The sequence below is a fragment of the Crinia signifera genome, chromosome 5 (genome assembly GCF_055691185.1).
Source record: "Crinia signifera chromosome 5, ASM5569118v1, whole genome shotgun sequence".
In the NCBI taxonomy this organism is placed as follows: domain Eukaryota; kingdom Metazoa; phylum Chordata; class Amphibia; order Anura; family Myobatrachidae; genus Crinia; species Crinia signifera.
The window spans coordinates 46028642-46041539 of record NC_139221.1 but is presented as its reverse complement, the minus strand read 5'-3'; the positions used below and the strand labels follow the sequence as shown (position 1 = coordinate 46041539).

Here is a 12898-nt window from a genome sequence, read left to right as displayed (position 1 = left end):
AACGGAATCTGCTGCGCTATATAAGACACTGTAACGGAATCTGCTGCGCTATATAAGACACTGTAACGGAATCTGCTGCGCTATATAAGAAACTGTAACGGAATCTGCTGCGCTGTATAAGAAACTGTAACGGAATCTGCGGCGCTATATAAGACACTAACGGAATCTGCTGCGCTATATAAGACACTGTAACGGAATCTGCTGCGTTATATAAGACACTGTAACTGAATCTGCTTCGCTGTATAAGACACTGTAACTGAATCTGCTGCATTATATAAGACGCTGTAACGGAATCTGCTGCGCTATATAAGACGCTGTAATGGAATCTGCTGCGCTATATAAGACGCTATAACGGAATCTGCTGCGCTATATAAGACGCTGTAACGGAATCTGCTGCGCTATATAAGACGCTATAACGGAATCTGCTGCGCTATATAAGACGCTGTAACGGAATCTGCTGCGCTATATAAGAAACTGTAACGGAATCTGCTTCGCTGTATAAGACACTGTAACTGAATCTGCTGCATTATATAAGACGCTGTAACGGAATCTGCTGCGCTATATAAGACGCTGTAACGGAATCTGCTGCGCTATATAAGACGCTATAACGGAATCTGCGGCGCTATATACGACGCTGTAACGGAATATGCTGCGCTATATAAGACGCTGTAACGGAATCTGCTGCGCTATATAAGACGCTGTAACGGAATCTGCTGCGCTGTATAAGACACTGTAATGGAATCTGCTGCGTATATAAGACGCTGTAACGGAATCTGCTGCGCTATATAAGACACTGTAACGGAATCTGCTCCGCTATATAAGACACTGTAATGGAATCTGCTGCGTATATAAGACACTGTAATGGAATCTGCAGCGCTATATAAGACACTGTAACGGAATCTACTGCGCTATATAAGACACTGTAACGGAATCTGCTGCGCTATATAGGACACTGTAACGGAATCTGCTGCGCTATATAAGACACTGTAACGGAATCTGCTGCACTATATAAGACACTGTAACGGAATCTGCTGCGTATATAAGACACTGTAATGGAATCTGCTGCGCTATATAAGACACTGTAACGGAATCTGCTGCGCTATATAAGACACTGTAACGGAATCTGCTGCGCTATATAAGAAACTAACGGAATCTGCTGCACTGTATAAGACGCTGTAACGGAATCTGCTGCGCTATATAAGACACTGTAACGGAATCTACTGCACTATATAAGACACTGTAACGGAATCTGCTGCGCTATATAAGACAATGTAACGGAATCTGCTGCGCTATATAAGACACTGTAACGGAATCTGCTGCGCTATATAAGAAACTGTAACGGAATCTGCTGCGCTGTATAAGAAACTGTAACGGAATCTGCGGCGCTATATAAGACACTAACGGAATCTGCTGCACTATATAAGACGCTGTAACGGAATCTGCTGCGCTATATAAGACGCTGTAACGGAATCTGCTGCGCTATATAAGACGCTGTAACGGAATATGCTGCGCTGCGTAGATGTATGAAGCAGGGATAAGGGAGGAGAAGTGGGCCATGACAACTAATCAGGGGCAATGAATAAATTATTATAAAGCAAATTAGAGAGGTTACTTGAGTGCTGAATGGTCGCTATGGGCCACTTCTCCTCTGGCTCACTTCTCCACCCCTATCACTGCTTCATACATCTACCACTGACTAATACTGTAGCTTGCAACTTTGAACCTTTTTAAACTATTTAAAAAAAACAAAGAATCTGATCAACATATATTTATGAAAACTTTAGGTAATATTGGATCATAAACAGAACTAAATTAACCCAAATAAAAAACTATTTCAAAAGCACTAACATATACAAACAAAATGACTCCAAACTATCTACAGTTTTCCAAACCCTTTCGTCCACTTCAAAATATTCTCCATCTTTTGCTTGTCTATCTCATTCCAAACACATTATCCTGTATGCTCTGTATTCTTTAAACTGTCCTCCTTAGTTCATAATGGTTTCTACACTGTTATAACCGGTACTTGCCATTATTTTAAACTCATTAGGTTTGCTACAACGGTTTGAATGTGCATTATTCGTACTGGGGTCATCTATAGGCCACCAGGCCAGGGGCAGGATTTGGACAGGAGCCTATTGCTTGATGTCACTAAAATGGCTTTAAAGGGAGAAGTCATAATCATGGGAGACTTTAATCTACCTGATGTGAATTGGGAGGAGTCTTTTGCAAGATCATCTACAAGTGGCAAATTTCTAAATTCCCTACAGGGAGCCTCACTCAAGCAATTGGTGAGGGGGCCTACTCGCAAAGACTCAATATTAGATTTAATACTCACAAATGGTGACAGGATATCAGACATATATGTGGGTGAGAACCTGGGATCCAGTGATCATCAAGCAGTATGGTTTAGTATCAAGGCAGGGTCCAACTCCAGTCACACAAAAACTAAGGTGTTGGATTTTAGGAAGGCTGACTTTGCAAAAATGGGGAGATGTTTAAGCGACTCATTAGCAGATTGGACGAACTTGAAAGGAGTGCAGGAGAGGTGGAGAAAATTAAAAAGTGCAATACTAAAGGCAACGGACCTTTGTATCAAAAGGGTTAAGAAAAGTACCAGGAAAAGGAAGCCAGTGTGGTTTACCAAAGAGGTATCAACTAGTGTAAAAGCAAAAAAGATGGCCTTTAGGACATACAAGCAGACTCAAAATAATAATGACAAAGAAGTGTATCTTGCCAGACGCAAAGAGGCTAAGAAAGTGATCAGGCGTGCCAAGGCACAAGCTGAGGAGAAAATGGCTCAGTCGGTAGATAAAGGAAACAAAACTTTTTTTAAGTATATAAATGAAAGGAGAAAATCAAATGGAGGAATAATAAGACTGCGGACAGACACTGAGAATTTGGTGGAGGGAGACAAGGCAATTGCAGATCATCTAAATAATTACTTTTGCTCTGTATTCACTATAGAAGGAGAAGGGAAGGGACCACAGTTAAGTTGCAAGGACATTCATAAAAACAAGGTAGATGGAGGTACATTTACTAGGGAGAAAGTCCTAACAGAACTTTCAAGACTGAAAGTGGATAAATCAATGGGGCCAGACGGAGTGCATCCAAGGATACTAAAAGAACTAAAAGATGTGTTGGTAGCGCCATTAACAGATTTATTCAGTCAGTCACTAGATACAGGTGCAGTTCCAGAGGACTGGAGAAAAGCAAATGTAGTTCCACTGCACAAAAGCGGAAGCAAAGAAGAAGCAAGTAACTACAGACCAGTGAGCCTTACATCAGTAGTAGGGAAAATAATGGAAACACTATTAAAAGAAAGAATAGTGGAATATCTTAAATTAAACAACTTACAGGATCCAAAACAGCATGGTTTTACTGCAGGGAGATCATGCCAAACAAGTCTCATTGACTTTTTTGACTCCGTGACCAAAATACTAGATGAAGGGGGGGCTGTAGATGTGGCATATCTAGACTTTAGTAAGGCATTTGACACTGTCCCACATCGCAGGCTGCTAAATAAACTTGAAAGTGTGGGATTGGATTATAAAACAATTAAATGGATAAGAACCTGGTTGCAGGATAGGAAACAGACAGTTTTCGTAAATGGAGTGCATTCTATGGAGGGACATGTTACCAGTGGAGTACCCCAGGGATCTGTACTTGGACCAGTGCTCTTTAATATCTTTGTTAGTGACATTGCAAATGGTATTGAAGGGAAAGTATGCCTTTTTGCAGAAGATACAAAGATATGCAACAGAGTAGACACACCAGGAGGGGTAAATCAAATGACTGATGATCTAAGTAAACTTGAGAATTGGTCAAGAGAATGGCAACTACAGTTTAATGCTAAAAAATGCAAAATTATGCACTTGGGACTCAAAAACCCAAAGGCTCAATATAGTATCAAGGGTACTATAATGGAAACTACTGAGGAGGAAAGAGATCTAGGAGTCACTATTTCAAGTGACTTAAAGGCAGGGAGGCAATGTAACAAAGCAATGAGGAAGGCTAGTCAGATGCTTGGTTGCATAGGGAGAGGAATCAGTAGCAGAAAAAAAGACATAATAATGCCACTTTATAGGTCATTGGTACGACCTCATCTGGAATACTGTGTCCAGTTCTGGAGGCCATATCTTCAGAAGGATATAAATACATTGGAGAGTGTACAAAGAAGGGCAACTAAAATAGTTCATGGCCTACATCACAAAACTTACCTGGATAGACTAAAAGATCTTAACATGTATAGTTTGGAGCAGAGAAGGGAAAGGGGGGACATGATAGAAATCTTCAAATATATCAAGGGTTTTAACATAGTACAGGTGGGAAATTTTCTTCAAAGGAAAACAAGTAATAAAACACGAGGACATGCACTGAAACTGGAGGGAGGTAGGTTCAGGGGAAATGTTAGAAAGAATTACTTCACAGAAAGGGTAGTGGATAAGTGGAATAGCCTCCCATCAGAGGTGGTAGAGGCTAAGACAGTAGAACAATTTAAACATGCTTGGGATAGGCATATGAATATCCTTACAAAGAAATAAGGATTAAAAAGGGTTGAGTTTACCTGAAGGGTAAAAAAGGGGCAGACTAGATGGGCCAAATGGTTCTTATCTGCCGTCAAATTCTATGTTTCTATGTTTCTATGTTCATGTGGTAAAAATTTGCAATTTACACATTATCTTAGTCCTCCTCACCAATTTTGTTTGCTTCGGGACTCTGACTTCTCTCTTCTTTTGGTTCAGCTTCTTCGGTTGCTGTTGCAGTAGCTGCTGCCCTTGGGTAAGTTGGGAAAAAGCGTCGGTATGCCTGATCTCTTTCGAAAGGGGTGTAAACTTTGAGTGGTGGATTGAAGCCTTGATGGGGTGGAAATTGAGGTTTCTGTGGGGTGGTTTGCTGGGTTCTACTTGGTTATCCGACCTATTTGTTCTACAATTAATTTTAGAGCTGTTGCCATGAGACCACTTGTACCTGCAGATTGTTGCAAATTAACTCGCATATCCAACATTGATTCTGACATGCGGGTTGTATTATGCACTACTTTGGCTAAAGCTTCTGCCATAATATTTATTGCTGATGTGTTTCTCTAGTGCTTTGCACATAGGTTTTCTAAATTCTGCTTAATTTTTGTATTCCGACAAACTAATTTCAAAGATTCTGCTATATTGTGGAAAGTATTATCCATAGATTGCAGCCTGTGGCTGAGAATCTCTCTAAACTTTTCCTGATCCTCACGTAAACAATTGACTACATTTTGCAAGTCAGGAAACTCTGCAGTTAAAGGAGCATGGCAATGACTTCCAGAGAGTTAGATTGCTCTGTAGTGTTTTTTGAAAAAATTGAAAATACATTTGAGCGTATTGAATTGGATTAAGTAGTGAATTTTTTTTTTTTTCCAGGTGTTCCAATTGCAATGACTATTTACCATTTTGCCTGAGATTCATCTGATCTTCACCATCTTGATCAGCATGGCCCTCCTGCTGCAGGTTTGGACAGGAAAATGGTGAGATTTCTGATGGTAATCGACAGCTGGATTTGGCCATGACATCTGTCAAAAAAAGATATTAGCCATGGTAAGGATTAGAAAATTTACAAGAAACGTTTACCTTTCTAAAAAATACCTTACCTAACTTACCATCTCTGTGTGAAGGCAGTTGATCTTCCTTGGACAATTGCTGCTTCTTCTCACATTGATTGTGTGGTCCTTTGCCACCAGATGTTTCAGAACGTGTAGTTTCGAAACCGCAAAAAGTTCCTCTGTTATGTCACTATCATTGAAGGCACTAGGTGGTTGAGAAGGATGAGTATAAATATTACCACTTATGAGAAAATGTAATGCATCATCTGTATAAAACAGCCATTGAAATATGGTTAAGAATACATGAAGTTTTGAAGAACTCTGGCCCAGAGAAATAGTACAGTAATGGTTTTAAATGAATGATTGAATTTCCTAACTCTTTACCACATTGTAAACAACCACTTTTTCAACAACTTATTTCAATAACTACATTTCTTTCTGCGATGTTACGATATTCATCCTTTATCAATCTAACCTTAGGTATTTTTCGTAAATTTCACACTCTCCTTTCGTGGCGTGTTGCAAGTCAAACTTGCAATCCTGATCTATATATGATTGTGAAGCTAGGCATCTAGCATCCAAAATGCCGGTCACACCATGCACCATTATTAGGTTCATTCGCCTGCGAACTACTTCCTCCCAGCTTTGCCACTTCATTTGGATTTCAGGTCCCCCACCAGTTCCCAACTCATGTTTACGTTGAGCGGACATCTTTTTTTGTTTGACGTCTACAGTCACTGTAACGCTTGAGGCAGTGCCTAGCATCTCTACGGTTTCCTGCAACGGCAGTCACTCTGTCTGCTATTTCCATCCAAATTTTACGTTTGGCTTTACTTGCGGTTATAGCAGATCTAGGCCCATATAACACATCATAAAATTTCTCAACCTCTTCAACCAACGCCAGGTTTTTGGATGCGGTTCACAAGAATCCGAATTTGTAAATGTCATACATTTGTATTTTAAATAAATGTTATTGAATTATTATTCTGTCAATTTGCTTGAAACCTGAGCACAAAATAAGGTGGTGGGAATTTCTACAGCGCCCTCTACATCTTTTCTTGTTGATTCCTTTATAACTATTTGAAATTGTAGTAAAAAACTTACTGACTCCATTTTTTTATGCCTCTTTTTTGCGGCAACACTTTTCTGCCATCTCTCGTACTCCACGCTCTTGCGCCAATCATCCTCACTATCACCAGATACATCAGATGAGCTTGTTTCTCCGGATTGCACCTTTTTTGTTCCAAAACGACTTGTCTATTCAAAAATTAGAAAGTCATTATTTCTCCTTTTAGAAAACACCTTGAACTTTTAAAAAATTTAGGTACTAGTGTATTAGCAGGGCGCCCGGCTACGCTACACTGACAAGGTACCTTAGGCTACGTTGTCATCAGAACCTAGCCGAGCGCCCTGCTTATATGTGTGTAGTGCTTTATACTTACCCAACGACCATCACAATCCCAGTATCGATGTCCCCGGCGCCTGCATTCCCCTCCTCCGGCACTCGCCTCCTCCATGACACCCCAGTGGCAGTATTCCACCATGCCGGCAGCGTTCTCCTCCACCAGGAGACACTCCCCAGGCGCCAGCAATGTACGTAATTCAGCGCCCTGCCGCTGGGGGAGCATCACATGGTTTCCCTGCTCCCCAGCGTTACTACTCAAATTGCGTACATTGCTGGCGCTGACTGCCGGAGGAGGGGAACGCTGCCGTCGGGTGTCATGGAGGAGGCAAGTGCCGGAGGAGGGGAACGCTGGTTCCGGGGACATCGATGCAGGGATCGTGATGGACCAGCCCAGAGGAGGTTACGTATAAAGCACTACACACACACACACTCACTCTCAACACACATTTCACCCACTAACACAATCCTATCTACACTATCCTCGTCATACCCCCAGTATCCACATTTGCACGGAGTCAATTTTATAAAGTGTGGCAAGCGCAAAGAGCCACCAAGCCTGAAGCATGGCAAGCGCAGCGTGCCCCGCGAGGGGACGCGAATAGGCGTCCCCTCGTGGGGCACGCTGCGTTTGCCATGCTTCGGGCTCGGTGGCTTGTTGTGCTCGCCACACTTTATAAAATTTACTCCACGCCCATCTAAATACTGGGGGTATGACGTGGATAGTGGGGATATGAAGCATTGTGTATTAGCACAGTTTCTGAAGAAGTTACGTAAGTTACGTAGTTTACGTAGCGGTTTATTGATATTCTAAATACACCACTACGCAAACTACGTAATGGGCGCCCTGCTAATACACAGGTACCACCATTTACTGAGAAAAAGGCAACCTACCTTGGAGGATTTATGTGCTTGTGGATTAAAGGTATTTTCCTCCAAATCATCCAAATCTTCATGTGAAGGCCAGTTTTCCTCTGATTCAGAAGTTGATGGTGTTGTCTACAGAGGGGTGAAAGAAATATTTTTCAAAAATATCATATTATCAACCAATTTATTTGTCAAAAAATATGGTTACCCAAACAATTTTTGTGGTGTTTTGCAGGATTTACAATGTTAAAAATTCCCGCCCCTTCTAAGGGATATACACATCTCCTGATGCCTTGTATCCTTTTACTTATTATTGTGAAGGGTAATTTTGGAAAAGATGTACTAGAATGTTGAACTAGAATGTTGATTTCATAAACCACTTGAGGTACACATAATACACACACCAGGTTTGTGTTTGGAAAGTTTGGTTATCTAGTGGAAGCTGGTATTAACTTTCATAAAGAATGATAAGCGCAGGTGTACTGCAGGCTTTCGTTTTCCTAAATTCTTGAAAACAGTATAAATATTGATGGTCAGATCTTTGTATTGATAAAGGTAAAAATGAAGCCATTAACATACCTTTTTTTTTTTTTTTTTTTCATTGTTAGATGTATATGTGGGTCGGTTGACCTTGCAATACTTTGATTTCCCACCTCCTCCTCACTATGGCCCTTATTCTGATCGGTGCGGATATTCCCGAATTCTTTCGGTGCGGTCCGCACGCCACGCTGTGCGGCGGCGTGCGTGCATCGTCCGTAGAAACGCCCACGTGTCCTCCGCATTCGGACGGACTCACTCTTTAAGAACAGGGCGTGTGTACGGACGACATACAAACCGTGCGTGTGCGGTGGAAACGTACAGATTCTTGCACGGTCTTCCCGCACAAGCACGGTCTTACCGCGTCAGAACGTACGGGAAGCTGTCCGTACGCCCCGATGCGGAGTATTTACGCACAATCCAACACTTTTGTACTGAGTACACACAGCGATCACATGACCCACTTAGGCTATTAGGCAACCTCCTGAAAAAGGGATTGTTAGCAATTTCAATCAATTAAATGCTCATCTATACTAACCCACATTCCTACTACATTCATGACACACATTAACCCTTACAGCATGTGACCCTAACATACATCTAGATACACTATGTACATTTTGCTTATTTTAAACATTTTAAACAAGTTACACATATACTTTAGCATGTTAGAAAAAAACACTGACAACTTTGAACTTTAAAGAACGATTTATTTATACAGGACGGTAAAAAAAAAAAAAAATCAAATTTCCCCATCAATTAATTCGTCCATTAGGACCAACATTTCCCTCATCAGGGCTCTGACTCTAAGAAGGGCCCCACGGCGACCCTCCACTGCTTGGGCAGGCTCATCTGTGGAGGAAATTCAAAATGAAAAATGACTAATGATATTCATGCATACATTTAACATAGTCAAACCTACATTTTAAACATGCATTCTGAGAGGTGTGTGTATATATATATATATATATATATATATATATATATCTATATATAACTATATATATATACACACATATCTACCTATATATATGAGACATACACCTAAACATACATGCATACATACTACATGGAAAGCCTGATTTTGGCCCTCTACCCTTTACTCTGTAGAACACCTCACAGTCATACTGCTCCTTCGCAATCCAAACCCACCCATGACTAAGCTCTGATAAGCATGCCACGCGCTGCACCAATCACAATTCTGCAAACAAAGTTCAGTGTCGGTTATATGATGGAGCCTGGCAGGGGAGTTACACAACTCTCAGGAATGCTCAGTACATTTGTGCAATCAAGCATGGCTTGGCTGCTGATGGTCTGCTCCAGAAATCATTGTCAGAATGCCAGTTAGGGGAAGCTGCAGCAATAACCCACTCCCATGCTCAAAAGCATTACTAAGACCAAATACACACACAATTATGGTGAAAAACATACATGCAGACCGCAGGGGGTGGTTAGCTAGTGGAGGGCCCAGGGGCACTCACCACTTGTTACTCCAGTCTAAGCCACGCCTGGCCATACTCCATTTATGCCATACTGAATCTAGTTTACACAGATCAATCACCAGTAAACTCTACTCACCTATATGAGGCTACAGATTGTATGCAAGCAGCAGGGACATGTAACCCTTACATGAGCAAGTCATCACTATCTTCCAGGATACAGATTAACTACACAGGTTCAGTGGCACTTAAAATCGACCTGACAGCCATCTGCACAACCTGTGTCATTAATATGTGTCCAGGATGAAAGGGATGGTTTGGCCACCCTATCTAACCCCTAAGTGTGTCTGTTGCTACCCAATTTGTTGTTTGCCTTTATAGTATTTTCAAACACATTTGAATCAACAGTGCTACATATCAAATAGTGGATGACAAAAGGAATAACGAATCTTTATGTATACATACCACTTTCGGCCGCCTGCTCCACCTCACAGGCCTCCTCATCCTCCCCCTCTTTCTGGGCCTCCTCGGCCGGCACGACCTCCTCCTCGGCTGCCACCTCTGCCTCCACTGGCCACTCAGCCTCCTCCACTCCCTCACTTTCCTCTGCCACCCCTTCATCAGTCTCTTCCTCCTCGGCCATCGCTGGCTCCGCCTCCTCCTGGGCCTGGGGCGCCTCTGCCTCCTCCTGGGCCTGGCCCGCCTCTGCCTCCTCCCGGGCCTGCGTTGCTCGTGCACGTGCTGTGTTTTGGAAAAATCAAAAAAGTGCCAATTAGTGGTAATTTGTATTAAGCCTTATCAACCTATAAATGCAAAGGTTAGAGGTACTGATACTTGTACATGCAAACAGCTCCTCAGTGGCCTTTACAAAACACAGCCTGTAACATGGCAGGTATGCTGTGACATTTGGGCATTGTAAGCATCACAAGCATTAATCCTCCCCAATAACATATTTTATGACCATTACAGGGTGTCAATCAGGAAGTAGCACTCATATATTGTATGCCATGTTTAACTCATGATCAGGCTGCTGACCTTAGTGGATTAAATAATGTCAGGTAAGCAATCATGTACAAATCCACATTTACTGTTGAAATACTCACATCTAGCAATGCTGGCCCTTATGGCTTGAAGCCTCTCTGGCTCCCTGCGCCGGAGGTCGGACCACCGCCGCTCAAGCTGTGCGATGGTCCGCCGCACATGGGTGCGGGCGTATATCCGCCGGCGGGCCACCGCATAGGCAGAGCGTTTCTGCCTATTTGTTATGAATGGGCCCGCACGACCCAGCCTGGTCTCCATAACGGAGACCAGTGTCCTCAGCTCGGCTGCAGAAAAGGGTGCTGCTCTGCCATAAGCCGCCATCTTAGCAATGGCACAAATCAAACAATCATGTGCTGTCATTGGTTGATCAGAGTGATATTTGGTATAACCTTTATTGTTCATTTGTACACTAACAGCGTGTATGCGCCCGAACAGACGGCTAACCCATTGCATCGCACACCCATCCTAAACAGTGTAAAATAAGATGGAAACACATTATATCTAATCTATAACATTGACCAAACATGGGTCTAAGCAACTGTTGAAATAGTGTGCATCTCTAGACACTTACACCTAACTCCACATGCTGCCATGTGTACACTTACCTTCTACTGGCCCCTACTACAGAGGTGGAATGAAAAGTAGCTAGCATCTAACCTGAATGTGGAGTGCTTTCACATGAGATTTGGATGCTAGCACTGATTACTTGTGGCTAAGTGGTGGACTGGATTGACATATGGAATGAGTAGTGTCAGTTGTACTACATAGCAAACAAGTGCACAGTACAGAAGTACATTCAAATATACATTGCATGTCTGACCACAGTTGTATTTGGTCATTGGTGTTGGAATCTGCATTTAGCAAATAAATCAGAGTTACTGAGTTTTCCATGTTTTTGGGAATTTTTTTCAACACCAAGGGGCGGGACGTATGCGCCGCACGGTTGATGCTGGCGTACGGGACGCGGCCGTACGGAACGCAGGTTGCAGCTGATTAACGCCAATTACAGAAATAGTATTTAAAGTTGTCCTAGAAAGGCAAACAGTTGTTGCAAACATGCCAGGCTCAGAGTCAGAAGAAGACCAGGTGGTGCAGAATCTCTTGGCACGCATGGAGGCCAACACCACCTATGTCCCCCTCAACCCAGAGGACCCAGATGGCCCATCAACATCAGGCCAATCAGCAGCTGGGCCATCCTCAGCTTCAGCAGAATCATTGGGAACACAGCAGGTGGCTTCCCAACAGAGTAGCCAGCCCAGCACTTCAGGTACAGCAACCGGTGGCCGTGGCCGTGGCAGTGCCCGTGGCCGCAGTGGGGCAACACGGGAACCAACAACACGAAACATGGCATATGAACCGCGGGAGCTTGACATCCTGGTGACCCGGGCACATGATTTAATTGAGTGTCCAGCGGTGAAGTTGACACACACAAGGAGATGGAAGATCTGGGAGGAGATAACGGCGGAGATTAATGCAGTGGCTCCACAAGTTCGTCAGACGGAGCACGTTAAAAAGAGGCAAGTACATGTGTGTAACATTTGAGTAGGACAAGTCCAGTAATGTTTACATTCAATATTAGATGGAGTTGGGCAATGGGTGTTCACGTTGCTTGGAGGCACAGACATGTTGGCCATGACATTGAATTGATAGTTATTGGAGGGTGACTGTTTTTGTATCTTATAAGGGTTGGTTTTAAAAATGAATATAATGTAAGTTTGGTGTCAGTAGGCACATGTTGTATTATGTTTCAGATTGCAATGGGTGCTACAGCAAACATGAGGAGTTACATGTATTAATATGTACACTTTGATTGCAGGTGGCACGACTTCAAAGGCAACCTCAAGAAGAAATTGACCGAGCGGTGGCAACACAGCCAGACCTCTGGGGCTGGCCCCATGCCATCCAAGCTGGAGCTCACTCCCCTGGAAGAGATGGCCCAGTGCTGTATTGCAGTGGAGGAGGTCCGGGGGGTGAGCACTATAGACAGCGAGTCCCCAGCGGAAGTGATGGCTTCTACTCTTGAAGGTAATTATT

At 42.9% G+C, this 12898-nt stretch overlaps 1 protein-coding gene across 1 annotated transcript in view; it reads right to left on the bottom strand.

Moving 5' to 3' along the window:
• Nucleotides 1–5389: 5389 nt before the first annotated feature.
• LOC146079438 (uncharacterized) overlaps nt 5390–12898 on the bottom strand; it is a 46447-nt gene continuing 38938 nt past the window's right edge. Inside the window, exons 2-5 of the mRNA XM_083186218.1 lie at nt 7875–7979; nt 6683–6835; nt 5636–5783; nt 5390–5548 (exon numbers count right to left, since the gene is read on the bottom strand). Of these exons, the coding sequence (XP_083042344.1) occupies nt 5441–5548; nt 5636–5783; nt 6683–6835; nt 7875–7936 (471 nt within the window). The 5' untranslated portion in view covers nt 7937–7979 and the 3' untranslated portion in view covers nt 5390–5440. The remainder of the gene's footprint in view (nt 5549–5635; nt 5784–6682; nt 6836–7874; nt 7980–12898) is intronic.